The 27,675-nt window shown below is 41.4% G+C and overlaps 1 protein-coding gene across 1 annotated transcript in view; it reads left to right on the top strand.

Moving 5' to 3' along the window:
- LOC131463752 (protein Niban 2-like) overlaps window positions 1–27,420 on the top strand; it is a 54,063-nt gene extending 26,643 nt beyond the window's left edge. The window contains exons 8-14 of the mRNA XM_058635752.1: window positions 348–510; window positions 8,589–8,776; window positions 19,074–19,229; window positions 19,634–19,747; window positions 21,543–21,650; window positions 22,583–22,694; window positions 25,949–27,420. Of these exons, the coding sequence (XP_058491735.1) occupies window positions 348–510; window positions 8,589–8,776; window positions 19,074–19,229; window positions 19,634–19,747; window positions 21,543–21,650; window positions 22,583–22,694; window positions 25,949–26,736 (1,629 nt within the window). The 3' untranslated portion in view covers window positions 26,737–27,420. The remainder of the gene's footprint in view (window positions 1–347; window positions 511–8,588; window positions 8,777–19,073; window positions 19,230–19,633; window positions 19,748–21,542; window positions 21,651–22,582; window positions 22,695–25,948) is intronic.
- Window positions 27,421–27,675: the final 255 nt, after the last annotated feature.

Genomic DNA, 27,675 nt, shown 5'->3' with positions numbered 1-27,675 from the left:
TAATATTATTATTAATAATAATAATAATAATAATAATAATAATAATAATAAATAATGTGCTTTACTATTTTTCAGTTTTTTGTAAACAGTCAAATTCATGGTTAACAATTCTAATTATATTTTAGCATTAAAAGTAGAATTTTGGTTTAAGAGCTTCTGCATACAGAAGCTCTTAAACCAAAATTGTAACACAAAAATGTTAAAATGTTTTTCAGTTTAACAAGTTTTGGTTTTTTGCTCATCAAGAAATGTATATACTAGTTTCACACTAAGTAATTTTTAGTCAGTCTTTTGCCATAATACCTAATACATGTACGATAGCTTAAAGTGTGTGTTGCTGTGTGCAGATCAGTGGTGCAGTATACAGCCTGGTGCAGGGCCAGTGTCAGAGACAGTATGAGGCCATGCTGCAAAAGTGTGAGGCAGCCCGCTCTTCTCTGGAGGCTTCCATACGAACAGACATGGACCAGATCATCGCGTCCAAGGAGCATGTGACCAGCAAGATCAAAGGTTAATGACAGAGCTGATGCCTTTGACACATTTGATACAGACTTTTTCTACTCAAACTTGCTAAGTTAATCTTTACTGCTTAATGAAATCTGTTGGTGAAGCCACCAGAAACTTTGCTGCTGTTGTGTGCTTAAGTCAGTCAGAGCTTATGTTGCTGCTCAGGGTTTTGTTCTGCTTTAAGTGATAGTTCAGGTTCTTTGATTTTGGGGACTGCTCTGCATGCCCCGTGTGTGTCTAACACCAAAAACCACCCTGAATATGGACATGCACTCTGTGTGAAAACACATCTGTCATTGGAATTTAGCCACTTAAAGCAGCCATAGACCGGAAAGAGTTCAGCCCAGTGTTGCCAACTTGGCGACTTTGTCGCTAAATCTGGCGACTTTCCAACACTTCCTAGCGACTTCTTTTTATCAAAAGTGACTAGCGACAAATCTAGCGACTTTTTCTGGTGTTATTAGAGACTTTTGTGGTGTTTGCAGACTCTTGTGTGAAAGCATGTATCACTCTGCAGTTACTGTGCTCAACAAGCAGCGGGTGCTGCCGGGATCCCCTCCCAAAGCACTCACAGGGGGTTAGTCTCACAGTAGCGTCCGCAGCAGTCCCAGCCTGTGGTCAGAGCAGAGAGGAGACCCTCACCCCTCCGCGTCCAGGCTGCTAATGAATCACGCATGCGCATGGCCACCTCTGTTTAAACGTAAATGTTCCTTCACTCAGTCTCACACAAAAATAAATCACTGCATCTGACACATATCAGACATAACATACAGTGGGTACGGAAAGTATTCAGACCCCTTTAAATTTTTCACTCTCTGTTTCTTTGCAGCCATTTTCTAAAATCCAAAAAGTTCATTTTATTTATCATTAATGTACACTCAGCACCCCATCTTGACAGAAAAAAAACAGAAATGTAGACATTTTTGCAAATATATTAAAAAAGAAAAACTGAAATATTACATGGTCATAAGTATTCAGACCCTTTGCTGTGACACTCATATTTAACTCACATGCTGTCCATTTCTTCTGATTGTCCTTGAGATGGTTCTGCTCCTTCATTGGAGTCCAGCTGTGTTTAATTAAACTGATTGGACTTGATTAGGAAAGGCACACACCTGTCTATATAAGACCTTACAGCTCACAGTGCAAATGAGAATCATGAGGTCGAAGGAACTGCCCAAGGAGCTCAGAGACAGAATTGTGGCAAGGCACAGATCTGGCCAAGGTTACAAAAGAATTTCTGCAGCACTCAAGGTTCCTAAGAGCACAGTGGCCTCCATAATCCTTAAATGGAAGAAGTTTGGGACGACCAGAACTCTTCCTGGACCTGGCCGTCCAGCCAAACTGAGCAATCGTGGGAGAAGAGCCTTGGTGAGAGAGGTAAAGAAGAACCCAAAGATCACTGTGGCTGAGCTCCAGAGATGCAGTAGGGAGATGGGAGAAAGTTCCACAAAGTCAACTATCACTGCAGCCCTCCACCAGTCGGGGCTTTATGGCAGAGTGGCCCGACAGAAGCCTCTCCTGAGTGCAAGACATATGAAAGCCCACATAGAGTTTGCCAAAAAACACATGAAGGACTCCCAGACTATGAGAAATAAGATTCTCTGGTCTGATGAGACCAAGATTGAACTTTTTGGCGTTAATTCTAAGCGGTATGTGTGGAGAAAACCAGGCACTGCTCATCTCCTGCCCAATACAATCCCAAAAGGGATCATGGGGATGGCAGCATCATGCTATGGGGGTGTTTTTCAGCTGCAGGGACAGGACGACTGGTTGCAATTGAAGGAAAGATGAATGCGACCAAGTCAAGAGATATGCTGGAAGAAAACCTCTTCCAGAGTGCTCAGGACCTCAGACTGGGCCGAAGGTTCACCTTCCAACAAGACAATGACCCTAAGCACACAGCTAAAATAACGAAGGATTTGCTTTGGAACAACTCTGTGACCATTCTTGACTGGCCCAGCCAGAGCCCTGACCTAAACCCAATTGAGCATCTCTGGAGAGACCTGAAAATGGCTGTCCACCAACGTTCACCATCCAACCTGACAGAACTGGAGAGGATCTGCAAGGAAGAATGGCAGAGGATCCCCAAATCCAGGTGTGAAAAACTTGTTGCATCTTTCCCAAGAAGACTCATGGCTGTACTAGCTCAAAAGGGTGCTTCTACTCAATACTGAGCAAAGGGTCTGAATACTTATGACCATGTGATATTTCAGTTTTTCTTTTTTAATAAATTTGCAAAAAAATTTCTGTCAAGATGGGGTGCTGAGTGTACATTAATGAGAAATAAAATGAACTCTTTGGATTTTTCGAAAATGGCTGCAAAGAAACAAAGAGTGAAAAATTTAAAGGGGTCTGAATACTTTCCGTATCCCACTGTATGTGTTATGTCTGATATGTGATATCTGTACTGTGTCACGGCGCACATGCAGTTATATTAGTCAATTATGCAAATTCGACGATGACGTCATTTAGCGAATTCTAGTGTCTTTTAGGACAGCCAATAGTGACTTTGCTTACTGAGGAGTTGGCAACAGTGGTTCAGCAACTGCTGGGAAGGCACGATTTTATTGTTTTCCTGAGCACTCCCAAGCGGATCTGTAAAGTGTTTGCTAGTGACGTAACCAGAAGTTCAGACCACTCCTCTGAACAGCAGCTCCTCCTGCTCTGGAGCTACGTCAACTGCTCCTAAACATCTTCTTAAGGACTCGGCACCAAACTCAATCTAAAAGGAAGGAGCAGTGTCATCCATGGTGGATTTCTTGATGGCAGAGATAAGTATTTCAAACATTAATTATACATGTGTGTGCATATTTGTGTGTGTGTGTGTGTGTGTGTGTCTTCTCCCTGTTAGCACAATGTTAGCAGGCTAACAGCTCATTGTGTGTGAAGTATGTTCATTAGCTGACAATAACATTGGAGCAGATTTAAGAGACATCATGAAACATGAGTGTAGTATATTTAGTTTCTGAAGTAATTGTCACTTCGACAGCTTGGTCCTGTGTTTTGCTCCTACAGTGGAATGTTATACAGGTGATGCACCTTATAATCAAGATTCTAGACTCATTGTCATATTCATTGTATACAGCAGCAGTTACATTAAATAGGGACCACATATTTTACCGTGCAAAACAATAACATTATAGGTATACATATAAAATACAAGAAGAGCTAAGAAATATATAGCAAGAAAAAAGTACATGTATATATTTGTGTGAATGTACAAATACACAATAGGATAAAGTGCATGTTGAATGAACAAATACAGAATAATCAACTCAGTATCAAACAGTATCATGTATCACTGTATCATGTTTACATAGGTTGTAGCTTGTGACCATGTGTCAAAATTAAAAGTACAAGCTGCAAGCAGACAACAGCTGCAGACCAACATGGTTTCATGGTTTCATACCCAATGTCAAATAAAAGTCATTGTTATAACAAAAAAGAATGAGAAATATTTATTTACAAAGAAAACTTGGTAAAATAGTAATAATATCTAATATTTTTTAGACTACGTGGCTGATCTGATGAGGCTAGTGTTTGACGTCATGAAGGACCCAGAATCTTTTGCTGAAGAGTTGCAGAAGAGATCCATCCCAGAGAGCCTGTCATCACAGGAGGAAGTGGTTGCCTGATGTGTCCTGCTTCAGTCACAGAGAGGACGAAAATCGATGTATAACACAGTTGGATGCCAACAGCAGCACACAAAGCTGTGATAACACCTGAGAAGAGAATCAGACAATATTGTGTAACAGTTAAATGCTGTTGTTGCTGTGTAAGTTTTTGTAAATATTTTTTTAAAATGTAAGATTGTTAATAGGACTCTAATGTTTAGATTTCACTAATGTACTTAATTAGATGTGATTAAGAATTGACTTGTGTAATGTTCTGCCTCTCAAAGGCCCATAGTCTGTATATATTTCTCTGATCTTATTACTGTAAAACTTTAGTTACAGCAGGAGTTGACAAAATGAAGCTATATTTGAGTAGACTGATTTGCTATAATTCAAAATGATTACTTACAGACTTCAAGATACTGTCCATTATGTATGGAATTATCAATCTTTCCAACAAATGTAGGATTTTTTTTACTACTAGTGGGCAAAATGTTAGGTACTTTTTCAGTACTTCTGTGCAGCATATGTTTCTCACCTGTGTGCAGTGACATCAGAAAAGTTCTCACAGAGAGAGTTGTGTTACACATTTCATAGATCCAAGATTTTTACTTGTCCTTTCCTCATAAAGGCAAATTAAATTAAATGAAACTTTTCAGTTTTACTTTACAGTCCCACCAGCTAGCTATGAAGATGTGTAAAAAGAACAACAAAGGGACAAAGTAGTGCAGAAACTACATTTAATAATAAAATCCGAATAATGAAAAAAAGTATTTTTACAGTAATTTACTAACAGTCTTGATGGTGGAGGAGGTTTTCAGTTGTTGCTGTTTCTTGTGACTCTGGATTAAAATGTAAGGTGAAACGACGAGGGACTGCGACAAAGCTACTAGCTGCTAGTTGCAGCTAACTACTAGCGCCTTGTTCAGTGTGAACTGAGTGCTCTGGGAGGGGGAGGGTCATTTCTGACATGCCTCCGGTTTGGCCAATAGGAATGCTCTCAGTAGCTGACTAATCAAGACAGAAAACTGCATGGATGAGCAGAAGCAAACTGAGAGGAAAAGTTGACATTCTCTTTCTGCAGGAACTTTGAGGTTTTTGACCATAAAAACAAGCTAATATTTGTCAGTAAACCTCCAAAACTCCAATTATGACCAATTATGCTTAGGGCCCCCTAAAAGCTTAGCAGCGGCCCTGCACTTTAAGCAATGGATGAAATGCTCACTTGATAAAATCTGCCTGTTTAAGTCTGGGCTTAAGTATCTTCTTAAGTTTGTAAACTCCCCACTTCCTGAACCAAAGTCTGTAGAGAAAATGTTGGCTCATGCGACACAAGAGCTACAAGTTTACGACTGCTGTTTGTCTCACTCAATAAATCTAAATCTTGGATTTCAAACGTAACATAAAAGTTACATATTTGAACTAACTGGAGGCAGTAGTAGATCAATCATTCTTTAGATCAAGGTGTGTATAGCTTAGAGTCCTCAATGGACCTGAAAATTACGACAATGCAGCCAATGGCACTTTAAACCACAGACTTACTCGGTTTCACCTGCGTCAGCCTGTGAATCTAAAGTTTACACAGCCACCATCTCCACGTGATCTGTCGGCTCACTGGACACAGCAAAGCAGACATACAACAGTGGTGCGCTCAGCACCACAAACTACAATAAACATGCAAAATGATTGAAAGGTTCAGTAAAGATCCCACCTCTAAACCTGTAGGGTTGATATAGATAGGAATTTCACTGCTGAGACTGTATGTGAGGTGTATCTGAGAGGACTGAACAACCAAAGTGGTGACAGAGGTGAGGATTTATTCGATCAGGTCAAGTGGGACTGAATATTTAGGGATTTACCATTACTTAAGTCACTGACAGAAGAGCTGACTTCTCCGACTTCAAGTCATGCACAAGATTCCTAACTCCAAGCACGTAGGTCAAGTCTTCAGTGGTTGACCTTGGTGCACCCATTTATATGTTTTTTGACACAAAGCCTTTGCTCATCTGTCAGGACCTCCTCAATGGCTGTCTCTGCTTTTGGACTGCTGACTAAGTCACATCTTAGTTCAGATAGCCATGCCTTAGCCCCTAGACCCAGCCAGCACTTTGTTAGTCGTGAATTGCAAAGTGGCTGCTCTCAAGAAACCAGGGTGGAGGCATGCAACCATGTGAGTGGTTAGGTCAATGTGATGCTTCTTCCCATTCTTGAGGGTGGGAGAGAGCTTTGATACAGGTTGCCAGAATCTGCTCCCCCCTTTCAGACGGGGAAAATGGCTTATGGGGCTCAGACACCTTGGTAGAGGAACAGAGCCTACAGTATCTTGCTGAATTGTCCCAAGCTCCTCAGGTTCCCTGACAGCAAAGTTCTGAACGGGAGGTCACAGTTTCCACCTGCAAAACAGGGACCTGCTGGTACTTTCCCAGTTGAGGGATTGATGGTGGTGCTTCAGTGTTACTGTTGCTGGTGGAGTCATCCACTTGGTCCACAGGCATTTCAAGGGTTTCCCCCTGGGGGTAGGTGGAGCTCCCCAGAGCTGGATCACCAGGAGGTGGTTGACCTCCTGAACTCTGGCGCTCTTTTTCCAGGCCTCGATCTCTCTCGGCCTGGAGACGATCAGCTTCTCTGGCCAAGCATCAGTGGTTTTGCTACATAGCGTTGATGCTGTCTTGCATCACCACAAGCAGGTTCTGGTGCTCCTCAGTTCACTGCAAAGCCTTGTGCTGCTGCACCAGAAGCAGTTGTCTGAGTAGGTTTGGTATAGTGGGTCGATGAGGGTCTCGAGGAGGTCTTTGAGGATTGCTTCACAACGGTCCACATTGTATCCCCTCAGGTGATTTTTCTTTTGGATGAGGCCAGGCACTCTATCTGGCGTTTTGTGACATAGTTGGTATATTTGAGAGCCTCACACGGGGCACCATTCATGTCAGGGGACAACAGTTAATGTCAATAATTTGATTGTTAAAAATAATTAAATAATTATGATTAATAATTACTTATTAAATATACATTTGATTAAATCGAGGCACCACCCTGAAAACGGAAAACACAATCAATCTATGCCTTTAAAATCAGTATACACTGTCACTGTAATTGAATTATTATCAAAAGATAAAGTAAAAGATGAACAGTTTCGAAGACACTCTCAACCCCCATTTGTCATAGTATACACAAAAGGAGTTCTGTTCTGTTAAGTGAATAAAGACTAACAATTTATTTATTCAAATGACACAATATAAATTGAGCAACTGAAATTGATGAAGCTAAATAGCAGTCAATGAAGTGATCTAGATCAATAAATATCAAAAGCACAATCAAAATCGAGTAATTTGAATTAACAAATGTTGCTCACTACAACTGATATCACAGAAACTATGTACAGCATATAAAAAGTGGTGTGAGTGTGTGTATTTTTGTCATGGGATACACACAATTTTGTCACAAATTCCTCAAAACAAATTCCTCAAAACTTTTTATTTATTTTTATTTTTATTTGTTGACGCATTTTTCAGTGTTCCTGTTCAGTCAATTTTGGTTTGCCCTTAACTTTGAGGGTTGCATTTACATGTTTGTGTCAGGGTTATTATGAAAGTTCCACCCTTTTCAACAGAAGTCTGAAAATGAGCTTGGATAGTGGTAACTGAGCAATGCCACTTTTGGAACAAAATGGCGGGTGTGCATGCAATAGGCAGTGACTGTAGGCCAACGCCTCCACACAAGATGATGACAAATACACCTTAAACACAATGTAGCCGCATATCTCAGGCTGGTACACATGCACAGCAGTGAGGCTGTAGGCACACATGTTCGGCGCAAGATGGTGTCTGTGAGTGAGGTCTGAATGAGAGAGAGTGAGAGTTACACAAATGTGTGGGTTTGCGGTCAGACACATTCAACACAAGGAAACAGAACACATTACTCTAATGGCCCTTTTCCACTATAAACCCGGCTCACCTCACCGTGGCACAGCACAACACAGCATGGTTTAGGTTGCATCTCCACTACAAAAAAAGGACCTACTCAACATGGGCGGAGTCATCACTGCACACCTGCGTGAAACTGTGGAGACTTCGTTTTACACTCAACACACACTCACAGACGAGTGACCAGTGACTTGTAAAGCAGTTATTTGTAATTGTTCAGTACTTGTCCATGACTGGAGCACAGACTCCGTCTGACACAGTCAATGGACTGAAATACAGTGGCAGGGTTTGTGATGTCAGTCGCGATCAGCAGTGCTGTCGCTAAATACACCACACTCCTCTGTTAAATATTGAGATTCAACATTGAGCAGTCTTCTTTTTTAATTAAAATATCTGTGCAGGCAGAGGACTTTATCATGAATTATACATTTCATTTGCTCAATACATGTACACACTATTCACCACTATGATATTGTCAGAGTCTGTAGATAGAGGCCATGACCCGATCAATAAATCTCCTTTTCCCCTCTCTTCTCCACAGTGGTGGTGTTACCAAAAGCCGAGAAGCTGTTGAAGGTAAGCATTCAGCCTTACATCAGCTCCATACTGGATGCCTTGATGGAGCCAACCAGCCGAGGCTTCGCTGAGGTCCGCGATGTCTTCTTTAGAGAGCTAGTGGACATGAGCAAGAACACCTTCAATGACGGCAGCAGGGAAACCATGGCACAGGTGAGGAGAAGGAAATTAGGAAGAAGCATCTAGTGTGGGCTGAGTGTTCTCTGTGACATCATTGAGAACTGGAGAGATATGGTATTAGAGGCTCAGTACACTAGGATGGGAGATAGCACATCGACTTGCTTGGACATAGTTTGTGGGGTCCCACAAGGGTCAGTACTGGGTCCAAAACTGTTTATACTATACATTAATGACATATGCAAGGTATCCAATATTCTGAAATTAATACTATTTGCAGATGACACTAATATTTTCTGTTCAGGGGATGACTTAAACCAATTAGTGGGAACAGTCAATAATGAAATGGCGAAGCTGCATGTGTGGTTTAATATAAATAATCTATCACTAAATTTAGAGAAAACTAAATACATGGGAAAAAAGGCCGTAAGAAAAGTATTAACATACAAGTTAATGGAGTGGACATTGAAAGGGTTAGTGAGTACAAAGTGCTGGGAGTGATTATTGATGACATGTTAAGTTGGAAGCCACACACCAGACACTTAAAAGGTAAGCTGGCCAGGAGTGTGTCCATACTTTTGAGGGCACAAAAACTATTAAACCAGATGGCACTATACTTGCGCAATAGTCTCTCCACACCTGCAATACTGTACAGAGGTCTGGGCACACACTTACAAAACCACTACTTATCCCCTGTTTATACTCCAAAAAAGAGCCTTGATAATTCTACACTATGCCAGTTACAGAGAACATACAAATCAACTATTTATCAAATCAAAAATACTCAAATGATATGAGTTAATAAAATACCCCACAGTACAGATGATGTACAGGGCTGCCAACAAAAGCCTCCCTCACAATCTACAGATATTATTCCTGACCAGAGGGGAGGGACACAATCTAAGAGGGAACATGATGTTCAGGCGGAGAAGGGTAAGAACTACATTAAAATCCTTTACCTTATCGGTCACGGGTGTCAGACAGTGGAATAATCTGGATGAGGAGATGAAAAAAATCAGCAAAACGGAGTGTATTTAAAAAGAAGTATGTAGAGATGACTATTAATCGATACAGAATGACGCAGGAGGAAAGTATGACAGACGGCATGTGGAGACTGCAGTGGAAGCAAATGTAACCAAACAAAAACAAGAAGCGAATATACCCAAACAACAGCTGACATTGATAAGCACAAATGTCAACACATAGCTTAGCATACACTTAGCTGACCCTGTGAATCGAGTCAATGGTGAATCAATTGATCCAAGATGGAACTGCTAAGCTGGTCACTGAATGCGATCGAAAAAGTGTTCTCAACAAGAAGTGCAGGGTCTGGTGAACCTAGTTGCCCAGATGGGACCTTCATGGCTGGCTACAATCGGGACGGTTGGGAGTCTGATTGACTGTCTAGAGCTAGACTACTACATCTCTGAGTGCTACCTGATGCTGAAACAGGTTTTGTCAAAATGTCATAAGAAAAAGAATAATTATGTATTGTATGATGAAAATATGTATTCTGTGGATAATGGGGGCGGGACTAGATAAGCTTTTGCTTCTCCCGCTTTCCCTTTCGGTTATGTGTATTGTGTGAACTACACTATGATGATGTGTGATGAGTGATCTAACTGACATGACCGAAATAAACATATAAATAAATAAACACTCATTTTTTTAAAACTGCGCAGGATTCCCCTGAAAATTTAGTGCCTATGGAAGGTTCCCATTGCCAGAAACCCCAGTGTTGTCATCACTTGAATGGGGACAGATAAAGCCAGATTTCTGTGCTTGCATCTCTTTAACACTGGGCCCAGTATGGCACAGAGATCCAGCAGGATAGTGTGTGGAAGTCAGAACCAATTCATAAGCCATCATTGCTGGCCAGTAGATCTGTCTCTAAAAATTATCTTTCTCCGAAGCCTTCCCTATGTCACATTCTCCAGCAGTGCCAAATAAGACGTTTTGAGTCATAACCACTGATGGGCAGTAATTGTTACTATAATCTGATTACTTTTTTCAAGTAACGCGTAAAGTAAGGGATTACAATTGCAAAAACAGTAAATAGATTACTTTCCCGCAAGCAGGCTGCGTTACTGCGTTACTAAACCGTCATGTTGTTTGTGAGACTGTCTCATGACAGTCACGTATGAGCGGTGCGAGGTCAGTGGTAAACAAGTGGGCACAGGAATGTGAAGCTCATTTAGAAACCCCCGGATCCCCCCACTGACAAGAGCGCTGCGGCTACCACATCCAATACTCTGACGGCTCATCTCCTGCTAAACAGGTGAAAATACACTTAATCTGAACAGAGTCAGGAGAGACTTTGATTTTAGTTATTTTATTGCTGTATTTTATTTACTTAGACTTCCTTTTATTGTCATTGCACAGAAAACACAGCAGTGAAAACTGGCAACGAAATTTTGTTGCTTGGCAAGCGGATAAAAACCAACACACAGCATTGAATTATGAGGTAGATTATTGTATACTATGACTAAGAAAAAATAAATAAGTAAGTGTGTATGTATATAAATATATATATAAAAGTAGTGGGGGGGGGGGGGGTTGTTATTTGGAATTTAGCAGTCTGATGGCCAGCGGAAAGTAACTATTCCTGAGTCTGTTTGTTCTGCAGTGGATGCTGCGGAACATCCTGCCAGACGCCAGCAGGGAGAACAGTCCATGGAGGGGGTGACTGTGGTCAGTGAGGATCTCGATGGTCCCTCTGTAGAAGGTGGAGAGGATGGGAGGGGGAGAGACACCCTTCTCATCCGTCCCAGGAAGTATAGGCGCTGCTGGGCTTTCTTCACCAGGGAGGTGGTGTGAAGTGTCCAGCTGAGGTTGTCTGTGATGTGCACCCCCAGGAACTTGGTACTGCTGACGACCTCCACCGTTGTGCCATTGATGATGAGTGGTGTGTGGCTGGGTCGGGATCTTCTGAAGTCGACGATGACCTCTTTTGTCTTGTCAACATCCAGTCCACCAGATGTCGCACTTCCTCTCTGTAGCCAGTTCGTTGTTGTCCTGAATGAGGCCAACAACTTTTGTGTCGTCCGCATATTTCAGGATGTTGTTGGTGTTGTACCTGGGACGACAGTCGTGGGTCATCAGGGTGAACAGCAGGGGTCTCAGGGCGGAACCCTGTGGGGAACCGGTGCTCAGGGAGATGACACTTGAGGTATTGTTACCCACACGGACAGACTGGGTTCTGTCAGTGAGGAAGTCCAGCAGCCAGTTGCACAGGAGGGTGTTGAGGCCCAGGGGGCCCAGTTTGTGTACCAGGTCCTGGGGGATGATCGTGTTGAATGCTGAGCTGAAGTCCAGAAACAGCATCCGCACGTGGGTGTTCTTGTCCTCCAGGTGCTCCAGGCTCAGGTGGAGAGCAGTGGAGATGGTGTCCTCAGTGGAGCGGTTAGGTTGGTGCGCAAACTGGAGCGGGTCGTATGATGGAGGCAGTATGGAAATGATGTGGTCCTTAACCACTCACTCAAGCACTTCATGATGGTCGTTGTTGGGGCAACAGGGCGATGGTTGGTTTCTTGGGCACTGGGATGATTGTGGCAGACTTAAAGCACAGGGGTACAATGGCCTGGATCAGTGACGTGTTGAAAATGTCTGTGAGCACGTGAGCCAGCTGGTCTGCGCACTCCTGGATCAGCCGTCCTGGGATGTTATCAGGGCCAGATGCTTTCTGTGCGTTAACTTTTCTCATGGCTCTACAGCAGTGGTTTCGAGCCTGAGTGCCTGTTCATCGGGGTGGGAGGTGGCTTTCCTCGCGGAGGTGTTATTCAGAGTTTCAAATCTCCCAAAGAAGTTGTTGAGCTCATTGAGGAAGCTGATGTCGTCTCAGCAGGGTGAGGGTGTGGCTTTGTAGTCTGTGACGGTCTTGATGCCCTGCCACAGTTGTCTGGTGTTGCTGGGGTCATGGAAGAAACCTTGGATCTTCTGACTGTGGGCACGTTTTACTGCCTTGATGGCCCGGTTCAGATTGGCCCTCGCTGTTCTGAGTGCCACCGCTTCACCGGATTTGAAGGCAGCATTATGATCATAAATCTGTCAGTTTCTCAGAGCCCCTTCAGTTGGTCGTTATCTGAAAATCCAGTCCACGTTTTCCCTGCGACCTTGCTTGCACTCCTGCAACGTGTGTGCACCTTGAAGCACACAGAGCGAATATAGCAGCATTAGCAGAATAACGTGAAGGAAGAATGGATATCAGGAAGTTTTTCAAGAAAGTAAGTATTCATGCTCCCTGTTTGAAAAATAAAAACCTAGCTTGCACACTATAGACAATCTCTGCACACGTCTTACCTTTGTTGTTTTGCGGTCAAAAGTTACCTTCCAGCTCTAAAAGAACACTGCTACTTAGCTAGCTAGTTAGTCTGACTGCATTGTGACGGCCCTGGTTGTTTATTGAATTTCATGGATCTCAATATGAATATGAAATATAAAACATTTCAGTCAAGGTGCACCACATAAGACTTATTCAACTTGAGCTTTCATTGAGGAGAGTAATGATTAGAAAGTGGAGAAAGCCAAGATATTTATATAAAAGCCAGATTAGCCTGACCCAAATATTTATATAGTATCTTAATATTACTTTAATTTAAGTAATTAAGTAATATTTTTCAGGGTTTGAAATTACAACCATTTTAGTCACATATAGCATAGCAGCTGTTCATGTGAAAGGTCCTTTTGTCGGCTGCACTCCTGGCTGCGTCAAATAATGGGTCAGAAAAGACTTCATAGTCTTACAGTCATGTCAATTGAAAAAGACACGCTTCAGCATCTGAGTCACAACAGAGTGATAGACTGATTTGCCACCCTTAAAAAAAGACAGCATTCTATGATGTTTCCACCCACCAAGTAACTCACAATTGTAGCCATGTGATTCAAAAATGGTGTTATTGGCTTACTTTTGTTGTTAATGCTGTAACATACTGTCACTGTGCAAACCTGTGTTTGTTCTTGTCCTGTATTTAAAAAAAACAGACTGAAATAATAATAATAAACTCGTACCGCAAGCGGTAATGAACGGGTTCGAGCTCGAGGGCTCGCGAGTCTCTGTGTGCCCACAACGCCGTGCGAGTCCTCTAGCTCATCTCCCGTTATTTTCAGTCCTAGTTATTTTCAGTTCGGACTATTTTCAGCGTCCCTGTGGTATGTTAGAGGGATCTTCCTGTTTAAAATGGCCAACTTCCTGTTGGGTGAAAGGTGTGTCTGTAAACGTGTTCAAGGACAGTCCCTTACCTCACATATCAAGTTTCGTGAAGATCGGACAATGTTAGACTTTACTTCCTGTTTGGGAGTTCTACTTCCTGTAGGGAGGTCATCCTTTACAGACATGTTCTGGACGGGTCTGAGGTCTCACATATCAAGTTTCAAGTGGATACAACAATCCCTGTTAGAGCAGCATAAAAAACTGTAAATGTAATTTCGTCTGCCGTCACCAGGGGGTGCTGATTTTTACATGGAATACTTTCATATAGAGGAGTTTGCATGTTCTCCCCGTGTGTGCGTGGGTTCTCTCCGGGTACTCCGGCTTCCTCCCACAGTCCAAAAACATGCAATGTGGGGATAGGTAAATTGGACACTCCAAATTGACCATAGGAGTGAGTGTGAGAGTGAATGGTTGTTTGTCTCTATCTGTGTGTGGCCCTGCGATGGACTGGCGAACTGTCCAGGGTGTACCCCGCCTATCGCCCGATGTAGCTGAGATTGGCACAGCCCCCCCCCCCCCCCCCCCCCCGCGACCCTCTGGCACAGGATAAAGCGGTAGATGATGACTGACTGACTTTCATATAGATTTGTATGCAGGTGCCTCCATCATGTGGCGAAAAAAGGTACTGCATGAAAATGAACGAACGAACCACTCAGTTGAGTGAATACTTTGCAGTGTTGTTTTGATTGTTTTCACTAATTTTGAGTTTGATACGATGAACTCTGTAAAAGTTAGAAGCATAATTGTGAATTTGTTGTATTTTCTGTTACCACCAGGAGTCGCTGTTTTTGAAAGTGAATATTTTCATATAGGCGTCTTCAGGGATGGACTATCATCCATCCTAGCAAGTTTGGTTCAGATTGGAGTAGCATTCGCAAAGTTGTAGCACTTTGTTTTTTGTCGCAAATATCTGACTTTGCAGTTTTGCCATGGCAACACCGTTGAACGATTTGTTATCATATTCAGCACGCATCATCTACCATCTGTTTTGAGTGTTTTCACCAATTTTGAGTTTGATACGATGAACTCTGTAAAAGTTATTACCGAAATTGTGAATTTGTTGTATTTTCTGTTGCCACCAGGAGGCGCTGTTTTCGAAATTTACAGTTTTTGTATAGGCATTTTCAGCAAGGGCCCATCATCAATCGTCATATCAAGCCACTACACAGGGGTGATGCAGATGCCACTTCCCTCTCCCATCTAGCCCTAATGTAATGTAATGCACAGTCTCTGAGGTTTTGACATAACACAGATACCACCTTGCTGTTTGACCCATTATACACTAGCATTAGTACATCTGTCACACCGTTTAATATTTTTGAGCTCCCTATTTCCTTTGTAAAATAATCCCTTAGCTGTAAAAAAAAACAAACACATTTTTTAATCCATACCTTTCCCTAAGGTCCTTTAAAGACATTATGTTTCCATTCTTTAGTATTGTGCACATGGCAGTGATTCCCTTCCTCTCCCAGTTTCTGTATGTCAGGTCACTGAAGTTTGGCTTGAATCGTTCATCATATGCAATCCAGCTCAACATCTCACTTCCTTTTCCAATCTATGCCGTTTCATTAAATCAGCCCAGATAGTCAGTGTGTGGGAGGTTATTGGATCTATTGGACCTTTTAGTGCTTTATCTATGTAATGTTGCCCAAAAGATATTGCACTGGTTTGTTAGTCATCCTCATCTCAATCTCTTTCCATGTGGGAGTGCCTTACCCTCCCAATTCTGAGGTAGTTGTAGCATGTTATATTTTACTCTCGTTTTTTTACCAAATGAACCTCGATATCATCTTGTCCCAGGTTTTGAATCTATCTAATGGTATCTTGACAGGGAGGGATTGGAAGAAATACAGCAGCCTAGGGAAAATGTTCATTTTGACAATGTCAATTCTTGAACTGAAGTCCAGTGATATGGTCGACCATCTCTCAATATCCCTCTTAATTGGTAGATTCATCTGATCATAATTTATCTTCTGAAGATGGCTTATCTGTTTTGTTAGGGTTACCCAAAGATATTTTATGTTTTCTGAGTTCCATTTCCATTTATAAGCTTTTGTAATTTCTTGGGAAGGGGTATAATTAATTTTGTTAACATTTATTTTATATCCTGAGTTTTCTCCGTATATATTTATAAGTTACAGCAAATGTGTAAGGCTTGTATCAGGACTTTCAAAATATATTATTACGTTGTCTGCAAACAGGCTTATTACATGTTTTTGTTCTTTAATATGTATTCCCTTTATGTCCTCACTCTTTCTTATAGCTTGTGCCAGAGGTTCAATGTATATGGCAAAGAGGAGAGGGGACAGGCAACATCCTTGGCATCCTTGGCCCCTCAGTAGCTTTATGATTTTTGTTACACTACCATTAATTTTTATTTAAGCTATCAGATTCTGGTAGATTGTATTGATGCATTTAATGGCTTCTTTGTTAAATCCAAAACATTCTAATGTTTAATATAAAAAAATGTCCAATTTACACAAAAGCCTTTTCAGCATCAAGACTCAGCAATATAGCCTTAGTCTCATTAATTTGTATGGAGTTTACTATTTTCAGGGTCCTTCTTATGTTATCTAATGTTTCGTCCTGTAATAAATCCAGTTTGGTCCTCATCAATTAATTCTTTCATAAATGATATCTCCTTGCTATAATGGATGTTTATATCTTGTAGTCCAAATTGAGTATAGAAATGGGTCTGTAGTTCTTCTGTACCTTCCTTGGGGATTACAGATATGATTGCTTCATTCCATGAGGGTGGCAATCTACCTTAAGGGTACAGTTAAAGGATAAGACAAGGTGAGGCGATAGTTCTTCTCTAAAGGTTTGGTACCACTCGGATGGAAATCCGTAACCTCCTGGTGATTTATTTGCCTTAAACCTGGATATTCCCTTAGATATTTCTTCAGGAGTTATAGGTGCTGTAAAAGTGTTGTTTTGCTTTTCTCCAATAGATGGCAGATCAAGTGAACCAAGAAACTGTCTTTTTGCATCTTCGTCTGATGAGGGTGGTTCAGAGTATAATTTTTCGTAATATTCTTCATTCGTCTTAGATGATAAAAGTGCACTACTTTTCCATTAGTTTTCCAGGATATGCGCTGCTAGACGCGCTCAATTAACCACAACTTTTCCTTTATTTTAAGGTTGTTTATTCTTCTTCTTAATCAGACAATTTTAGCATTCTTTTCTTACCGGGGTGGAGTAAAGACAAGCTGGTGCGTTACCTGGCGATAGATAGGCGATCGATTCTTCTGTATCGATTTTGTGGCTGCTTTGCTGCGGTTTAAAAACAGTGAGACTGCTGGGAACCCAGTTTCTGACCCAGACTGAGCACAACTGATATTCATTAGCAGCTGCACTAGCTGTTCTATTGTGGGGCAGAGGTTGTATCACTGTCCTTTCCTCAACCACTCGGCATTAAATAATAAATCATTTAAATAATAAATAACCAACAAACAACTCAAAATTGTTAAACAAATGCAAAATATCCAATAAATCACAAAATCAACTATTTGGATTCAACAGATGCTCTGTGGAAGAGTCTCTGATCTTATATATTGTGTTAATCACTTGTTTCCTAATTCTCCTTGCCAGAAGCCTAGTGGCTTTAGGGCCTCCTTCATAATAATGTTTCAGAAATCTAAGTTTTTTTTTCTCTATTTCGCTCCCTAATATACTATCTATTTCCCCTTGAATGAACTTTATTTCTTGTTGGAGTTGTCTGTACAAGTAGTTTGCCTTTTTACCTCAAGATTTACCTCAGAGATACTTTGCCTGCTTAAGCTTTTTTTGTTTTGATATGATGGCTATTAATTTCCCTCTTATCACCGCCTTCAATGTGTCCCACAAGATAGTTGGGTTGATTTCTTATTTCTCAATGCTTTTCTTTATTTCATGTCTAATTTGTTCTATTGTTGTCTTGCTATTCAGTATGCTTACATTCAGTCTCAACCAGTCCATGTCCAGACATGTTTACAAATATGTGTTTTATTTCTTTTTATACTTATTGTGTCTACCCGATGGTCCATTATCATGTTAAAATCACCAGAACATATCACTATATCTTTAGATTCTAAGGCCATAACTGAGAATGATGATTTAAAGAATTGTTTAGTACTCTCCAGAGGAGCATATGCATTAATCAACGTAACCATCTCTCCCTGTAGTTTCCCCTTCACTATTATGTATCTTCGTTCTTTATCCTTGATTGAGACATTCAAAATTAGTTGAGTTTTGTAGTGTCAGTATTGCCACACCTCTTTTATTGCTTTGTTTACAAGTACTGTAATGATAGTAGTGATAGTGCTTTATACTCTGTCTTTTATGTTTATGTTGCTTTTTCAAAACAGCACATTGTAATTTCTACATTTATTATAAGTATAAGTAATTCAGTTTGGGGCTATTGTGCTCATAAAGAAAAAAGTTATTCTGAAGCCCTGTTAATGATATTTTTCATCACAGTCCAGTAGCATAATTTAATCAACAGCGTAAACTGTCATTGGTGTCTGCACAACCTCTATTGATGTCAATACAACAACAAAACAAAATCAGGTAGTCTTATTTAAATGCAACATTACCATCCAGTACATCCAGTGAAACGATCAATATGTTCTCATTTAAAATACAATTAAATACTTTGAGGCAGGACATGACCATGTGAAGTTGTTCACACCATAGCACTAAACCAAGGATTGAGAACTTCACAAATTCAAAGAACAACTCCCATAACTAAATGGAAAGAATAAAAGGTAAACTCAAGTGTTGTGATGAAAGCTTGTGACTCGTGTTGATATGTGTGATCTTAACAAGTCCAGGCAAATTAAAGTAGGCACAAGCACCATGACGTCCAATCGTTGTCTTCTTATGTCAACACTTTTTTCAAAGAAGGTATGTTACAGTATTTCAAAAAGTACACATAATCGAAATATATTGATACAAAATATGAAGGTATTTTCATCATCTCAACAAAAGAACATGATATTTTGTATTTGAAATATGTATTTTAAATACATGTATCAGAAATACTTCCCATCCCTGCTAAGAGACACTATGTGAAGGTTGAAAATGTTCTCTAATCTGTCCATTCCTCATCCCTCTCTTCCTCTCCCTTCTTGTCCTCCTCCTCAGCACATGGAGAAGATCTCCATGCTGGCTTTCCATCCAGTCAAGATGCATAGCTGCTATGAGAAGGTGGAGAACCTGAGCCTTGAGGGTCTGCAGCAGCGGTTTGACGTGTCCAGCCCATCAGTGTTTGTCCAAAGGGCCCAGATCCTTATGAGAGAGGTGAAACCTCAACTACTGACCTCACTGGTCTCTTGATGTTTCATTGAATTATACTTCAGGGAATCATTTAGTTCTGATTGAAATGGCTTAATATGCTGGTTAGTCTATGTTAGAACACAATGGGAAGTTTCTATTTTATGAGAGTTAATCATTTTATTGACTCTCATTTAATTTCTTGATCATCTTTCTGTAGAAAGATGATCTCTGTAGCTTCTGTTTGACCAGAGTTTGTCAAATAGTTGAATGATGAGGTCCTGATTGTCTAGTTTGTCTGGTGTTACATGCATGTATGTTAGTTACCTAGTTAAGTTAGTTACAAATTGTGTTTTACTTTAGCTTGTTCATTTTTGCAACATTTTGGCATAATAAGACACTTTTGTGTGCATGTGTCTGTGTGCCCACAGCAAATGGACAATGCTGTGTATACATTTGAGCATATCCTTCATCAGAGTCTTGAGTCTCAGGGTACAGAGGAGCTGTGTAAGATCATCCAGCGCTGCCAGGAAAGAGTCATTAAGGTAAAACACAAAGAACATCCACTTTAATATCTAATAATATTACATCTTGCATATTCCAGCCCTGGGAGTGAAACTTTTGGTCAGTGCAGCACATTTTTCTATCACTCATCTGTCATACCTATTCACACGCTGCTGGCAAGCCTACAATTGTGTAGTCAGGAACCCACAACCTTTGAGTTGAAAGACGACCACTGAGCTACTGTTGCAGGCTCCATACTAAAACATTTTAGCTGGAGAGCTGGAGCCGCGACACAAGGATTTCACACAATAATTCAAAAACTACAAGAACCGGATGTTTCACTGACCGACTTGAGAACAAAAAGAGAATGCTGGATTTGCAAGAGCATTGATGTCGTTAAGTTAAATTCGGTATGGTGTCAACTAGGGCTGTCATAGTTAGTGCGTTAATTGCAATGCGATTAATTAAAAAAAATCTTTCTATATAAGTCTCTTTTTAAAACTGGAATTATGTTTCACATTTTGACAATTTGTTTATTTAGATTGTCTTTATGATTTCCAACAATTATTGAAACACAGTCCTGTTATATACACCTGTTATTATGCTGTTCCTCCATGACACAAATGTGGCAAGAATCAACTTCTTCCTTTAGGGGTCGCCACATCGGATCATCTTCCAGATAGAAAATAAAAACTCTAAACACTAGAAATAAACCCTAGACTTTTGCGAAAACGGGTGAACGTCACATAGTGCAGAAATGATTACTCTGGACCAGTGTTGTAATGTAACAAATACTTTGTTACTGTACATAAGTAGAATTTTCACATATCTGTACTTTACTTCGTTATTTATATTTCTGACAACTTTTACTTTTACTTCAATACATTTCCTTTAACCATCTTCATTACTCATTACTACAAAATAAAAGTTGAGTTAGTGACGTAATGCCTGTTTGTTGTCATTAGTTGTTTTTAGCGGCACCAGCTGTTAGCCGCTCAGCTGTTATCTGCAGAATTCGGCTCCAAGTGGACTTAAAACACACCAGCGGCTTGTTGCTCGTTACCGTGTCCGACACAGAGGCTCTGGTCTCTGGGTTTCTGGTCTCCTGTCTCCTGAATTTAAAACAGCACATTGCAATGTCTGCAATTATTGTCAAAATATTTATCAATAATACAGTGAAAATGAGAGGAAATGTGAATATTTGCTTTGCAAGTCAATTTAAGGTGTTCATTTTCTAAAATGTTCAGTTACTATGCTCCTAAAAAGTTAGTCAGGTGCCCTGCAAACATTGTTCTAAAGGGTTTATGGTCTTAGTTCCTCTTCAGTAGAGCAGCATGTCCACAATGTAAATTTAATTTCACATTTAAAGTCAAATAGACCAGGATACAGAGCATGTGTTGGAGGGCATGGATACTGTGTGTGATTGACAGCTCTGCATTTTATAGTTGCATAGTTGCAGTTATTGGTGCATGTGTAGTGGACAAGCTTTCAGTCTCCACCCCTTCTCTTCAAAAACTAACATGGTGTTGCCCAACATGCTAAACTCAACTCAAACTAAATCAACCATTTTTTCATATTTTCTCTCTGACAAATGAAATGTCAAATATGATGAGGTAGTGTTGGGCAATATTATATCTATATCTTGACATGAGACAAGATATGATGTTAGATTTTGGATATCGTCATATCGTGATCGGGTATCAGGCTGTTGCGTTGATAATCATCATATTTGTTATATTTAATTTATCTTGGTTAAGTGTCATCGAACATTTAAAAGGCAGATGTGAAGCATTTGAAATTGGTGTATGTTAATGAAGTCTTCTCTTAACTCTACAGAAATTTGACTACGACAGCAGCTCAGTAAGGAAGCGTTTCTTTCGCGAGGCTCTGCTTCAGATCTTCATCCCTTACATGCTGAAGCAGCTCAGCCCTGCCTGTGGCACAGTGAGTGTCTGTCACCAAAAACCTCTAACATCTGAAGAAACATGTCCCTTCATTCATGCTTGAGTAAATGAGGATTATACTGTATCTGTGATGGCAATGATGTGGAGGATCTAGTAAATAAACAAGTCAAGCCTTCAGCTGTTTTGACAGGAGTTGGGGTGACTGAAAGGATGCAGTCTCCCCCTTGTGGCACTTGAAAATAACTGCATGTTGAACTAGATAGTTCAAGTCACTCACATAATCATATTAATATTAATATTATAATAATAGTAATATGATAACAATAATAATAATAATAATAAATATATCAGCCCTTTCTCTTGTTTAATAGAATTTACAACTGTGACCATTGAACAGTAATACACCTGTAACAAGGACACATTTATGTTGTTGAGAGAGAGCTTTATCAGTGTAGTACTGAATTTCACCTGTCTGCTCGTCTGCTCTGCTCATCACCATTCTATTATCATTACATTATGAAGTCTGAACTGTAACACTGCATGTTAGAGGCTCAGTAAATGTCTGCCATCTTTGTGGCACCCCAATTTAGCAACAGATAACACAGGGATGCTGTTAGTGGTTATGTTAGACATGCCTGACTCTGCAACAAATGTTTATTAACTTAATATGCAGTAGAAATGAATGAATGACTTAAATAATAATTGATTACTGAATTCATTGTCAACTATTTTCATAATTGATTTAAAGGTTTGAGTGCTGTTTTTTCAATAATTAAAAGTTATTTTTTTATCATTTCCAGGTTATTAACATTATTATTAGTATTATTATTATTATTAGTAGTAGTAGTAGTAATAATAATAATAATAATAATAATAATAATAATAAGAACATTCCTGATGGAAAGATATGTAGCTATAAAAACAAATATTTTAAACAATTCTAAATATTGTTGTTTTTATTGTAACAATTAGGAGCTGAAACATTTCCAGGAGTTGATCTTCGAGGATTTTTCCCACTTCATACTGGTGGAGAACATCTTTGAAGAAGTGGTGCTGCACTCAGTGATGAAGGATATAATGATGGGTCAGTCATTCTTCTTCTATATTGACATATTTCATCATCTCTGAAGTTTAATTTTATTGTTTATATAGTGAAATGTACAGGTAGGTGGAACACCTGCTAGGCATTGCTGCCAGTCACACCTCCTCCGGTCCCCACGGGTCAGCTGCAGGGTCATCAGCCAGGAACCACCATTCACCGATGGTGAATCCTGGAACGTCTCCTGGTGGCAGAGCAGTGACAGGGATGTCTCCCTGTCACTCCCTGCAGCTGATGGGTGTTTCTCTCTGCAGCTGTTGCCGGGGTTAGTTGTTTTTTCCCCTGCTCTTGTCTGTCCTCCTCAGCCAGAGCCAGAAGCTCCCCTTCTTGGCCTCCTCCGCTAGCTCTTTAGTGACCTTCTTCAGGTTCCCTCCGGTCACTCCTGCGTCCCTCAGTAGGCGTATGGTTGACAGCCCCATGTAGCCTCGGCATCCAACCTCCACTGGGTAGATCGTGGTCCTTCAGCCAGCCTCCCGGCACTCAGCAGCCCGCTTTGAGTACTTGGCCTTCTTGCGTTCATAGGCAGCTTCCATCCCCCTTCGGCTGGTATTGTGAGCTCAATGAGGAACGCGGATTTTGCCTCTGTGGACCACAACACTATGTCGGGGTGGAGAGATGTTGCAGTGATCTCGACCGGGAACTGGAGTTGACTGTCAAGGTCAACTCTCATGTTCCACTCCTGGTAAGGGAAAAACGGCCTAGGTGTTTCTCTTGGCCTGATTCTCCTTCTCTTTATTCTGTGATGAAGCTGGCGTGGTTGTGGTTCTCTGCTGATGGTGCCCCTTTACTGTCCTTTTCTCAGGACTTGGTCGTGGCGCCATCTGTAGCATCCATGGGAGAGCGCAATCTTACAGCCTGCTAAGATGTGCTGGAGGCTTGCGCTAGGGGTATTGCACAGTGTGCAGCATTCCTCACTTCCGAACCACTGGTGGCAGGGTAGCGTGTCGTAGGTTGAGTGCACGAGGAAGCTGAGCCTTGCCTGTGGAATCTTCCACAGGTCTGACCAGGTGATGTTTCGGTTGACAACTCCCTCCCAGGTTGTCCAGCTTCCCTGTCGGCCCTGCGACACGGCCTTGATCTTGTAGAACAGAGAAACACTCTTCCTCTATTCTTGTCACCTCCGCCACCACCATCTCCTTCCTTTCTTTGCGGTTGGCCTTGGACCAGAACCGTGGTGCTTCTCCCTGACAATCTGTTGGTGTTGCAGATGACTGACAGCTTGGTCGAACCTTGGGGTTTGCGTTCCTTACAGCCTGGTCAGCGGACTCTCTCAACTCGAGAACAACACCTGATATTTTCCTGCTTGTAACCCAGACTGATGTATTGAAGCAGCAGCTGGAGGGTGTTCCTTCCGCAGAGGCCCGTTTTGGAGAGGCAATGTGGCAGCCCCAACCACTTTCGGATGAATGTGCTGGCTTTTCCATCTTACTTGCGGTGGATGAGGGCTTCTCACTCATTTTCAGCGGCCACATCACCCTCCTGTAAAGTGTAAATTGGTAGCACCAGACCTTGTACTTCCCTGGGAGTTGGCTTTGTCCTTGAGTTCTGCTGTGAACTGCCTCCACATGCTTTTAATGGGTTGCGTTCAGCAGGGCGATGTTTCTGAACTGACTGATATCCTTGGAGTTCGCTTCCTTGGGGATGAAGACCGCTACGGCTCTTTGCCACTCAGATGGGATAAGTTGCTTTTTCCAGGCAGTTCTCATGAGGTACCATAGCAGCTTAAGTGCCTTGGGGCAGTTCTTGTAGAGCTTGTAGGGGATTCCATTTGGGCCTGGAGCTGATGAAGATCTTGCCTTTTCCACAACTTGCCTGACTTCGCTGAGCTTGGGGGGCATGATGTTGAAAAAAGCAGTTGGAGGTGCAGGCTTAGGCACGTACCCTGGTGTTCCTAATGGGACATTCCTTGCTGGGTCGCTGTACTGTTGTCTAACGTGCTGTTCCAGTTGCTCCCTGGTGGTTTCGAGCTTCTCACTCTTCTTCTCCTCCAGCAGCTGTCTAGCATGCTTGAAGAAGCTGGCTCGTTCTTTTTCGCTTTCGGATACGTTCAGTTCTGCGAAGCCTGGACAGTCTTTGCCTGACCTCCTCCCACAAGGCTTTCAGACCGTCTTTCTCTGGCAGAGTTGCCTTCCTCCAGTTCTTCCGTAGTTGACGGTCCCTCCTTCCCTTCTTTCTTTGAGCGGTCCTCTGGTTGTAGGTCACCTCGCCAAACCTGTTCTTGCAGGCTTGGTATAGGATGTGCAGAATCTGGTTGAGCTTGGATTCCGCCCCTCCTTGCAAAGATCCTTCCAGTATCTTGACCAGGTCAGTGTCCAGGGTTCCATGCCTCTGTCTCGCTTGCCTTTGGCCATTTGAGCTTGTCATTTCTTGTTGGTTTCGTGGTCCCTGCTTTTTGCTCTGTCCTGTATGAGTTGGTGGCAACTGGTTCTTGGTACTCACGTGGGGGCTCTCCCTCCACCAGTAGGCCTTCTTCCTCTGTGACGTCTTTGCCTTCTGCAACGTGTTGGGTCCATCGGCTCTGTGGTTTTCAACCTGGCTTTCGTTCCCTCTTGTCTCACCTGCTGAGGCACAGAACATGGTAACTTTTTCCCAACCGCATCCACACTTCCAGACGATCTGGAGTTCTGGTGTTCATCTTGTTGTCAGTTTCCATTGCTGTCGTTACCGTGTGGTCCGTGAGGGCCTGTGGGTTGTTTATATATATATGTATATATTTATTGTGTGTTTTATTTATTCTTATGTACAGCACTTTGGTTCACTGTGGTTGTTTTAAAGTGCTTTACAAATAAAGATGGATGGATTGGATGTTCACAACATCTAATTATTTGAATATTTAGTTCATTTTGAAAGTAAACACAAGTGAAATTTCCACTAGATATTGTTATTATTTAACAATAAAAAAATAAAAACTCTTTCTCACTCTCTCACTAAAAACACTAGACTCCTGTAAGAATGGGTGAAAACCACACAGTACACCCTGGGAAATTATTATTCTGGGCTATAATAATGAATTGGACAGATAAAATAAATAAAGCATCAGCATCTTGTAAAAATTACAATTACGGTACCAGCCCTCTTCAACCAAGGCACTCAAGTGACCCTCAAGAAGAACCCCTCTAAACTAATTATTAAGTAAATATAAGTATGACACTGTAGCTCTTGTTTGTGCACATGCCTGAAAGAAAATAATGTATTTGAACTGCCCCAAAGCATATATTATGTCTTCTCTCTGCCTGTAGCTGTGAAGGAGGCAGCAGTCCAGAGGAGACACAACCTGTACAGGGACAGCATTGTCCTCAGCTGCAGTGACCCAAGTCTTCAACTCCTGGGAGAGAACCACTCTATCGACTGGGCCAAAGAGCACGGAGGAGCCCAGGAGGAAACTGAAGGGGAAGGTAGGGAGTCGCAAAGGACAAGGAGGATGAAGCAAGTGGTGTCCATGATTCAGGTGGAAGAACCCCTGCTTGTGTTGGAGTCGTGCATGGAGGTGCCAGGTGACATCAAGATCCCAGAGAGGAATGAGGGGGAAGCAGCAGAGAAGGATGGAGATAGAGAAGAGAAGTCAGATGCTCAAGCTTCCCCTGACCAAAGTGGATCTGTAAGTCCCAAAGCTCCAGAATATGTTCCAGTGTTGTTAAATTGTTCTGTGTCGAAGGAGGAGGAACCAAAACCAGAGGAGCGGGTTAAAGAAATGCCACTCTCCATTGAATCTGCTACAGACAATTCTTCAGCATTAGAGAAGAAAGATAAAGATGGAGACAGCCAGCCAGCACTTGAGAAACAACCACCCTCCAACCACGAGGCATCAGAGGAGACGCTGCCCCTAGCTCCTCCTCCTGAGGAAATTCCAGCTTCAGAGGCAACAGTTGACTTCCTCCCACCTCCACATAATGACAGTGGGTTCCAGTCTCTCACCAGTAAAGGGATGGAGGAGGAAGTTGCCCTGCCCCTTGCAGTGGAGCATGTGGAGGAGATTAGTACTGATTCTGCAGCAGAAGCTAACACCAAAATTGTGGACTCTGAGTGATAAAACTTTGTTTAATTAAGGTTAAAGAACACAGCAGGATTTAGTTCAGCTCAAAATCAACAAACATTCAAAGATGCTTCATATTGTTTGAACCACATCACTTTTCATTTTCTAGTTCTGACCTCTCTCAGCCAATTAATTTCACTGAGCAGGGCTCAGGTGCTGTCGTCATCTTATTTTAATTTTTTTCTTACTGTTTTTTTGTTACTGTTTGAAATCTTAACACTATTTGGATGTGACAGTTAATCCTGAACTTTCATTCATCATAAGTTCTATTTTTTTCTTCTCACCTGGTACGACTGTGTGGACTGTGGTGGACGACAAGTCTCCAATGGTTCTGATAGAAATACTGTTGGTGACTGTCTTGTGTGGCCTTCAGTAAGATTTATTGACATGTGTTTTGTGTCAGTGTTGTCTGTACTAAAGTAATTTCACTGAGGTGATGGGCATCTGGAACCAAGATGTGTTTGTCCTAACAAAGATAGCTTTCATAAATGACCAATCTGTCTTTTTACATAATTTTATATCATTTCAGCAGTGCCTTCACTGACCCCCTGTTTTAATTTATTATTTTGCACCTCCCTGTCTTTTTGGACCTGTTTTCTTTTAGATTTATTTTACTCTTGTTTACAAATGACTGTTATTGATAATAAATCATTCTCCAATAAATATTATCTTTTTGTATTCATGGTCTTTTTTGTTCTATCTGAGTAGGTATATCTCACATTTACATTCACACAGGTTTGCTTGTTAGAACACTGCACTGACCGTGGTATAAGTTAACTAACAACACTGACACAGTCTACAGCTTAACATTTTTGATCATATAAACAACATTATGAAATTGAATTATATCAATATACAGTGTAGAGCATTGAATAATTAGGATCTCCATAGCACTCATATTTAGTCAGCCCGTGGCTAAGAGTCTTGTAACTG

This window comes from Solea solea, chromosome 8 (assembly GCF_958295425.1).
Source record: "Solea solea chromosome 8, fSolSol10.1, whole genome shotgun sequence".
Classification (NCBI taxonomy): Eukaryota; Metazoa; Chordata; class Actinopteri; order Pleuronectiformes; family Soleidae; genus Solea; species Solea solea.
Note: the sequence above shows the minus strand (reverse complement) of the source record. Positions and strands in the feature narration are given on the sequence as shown.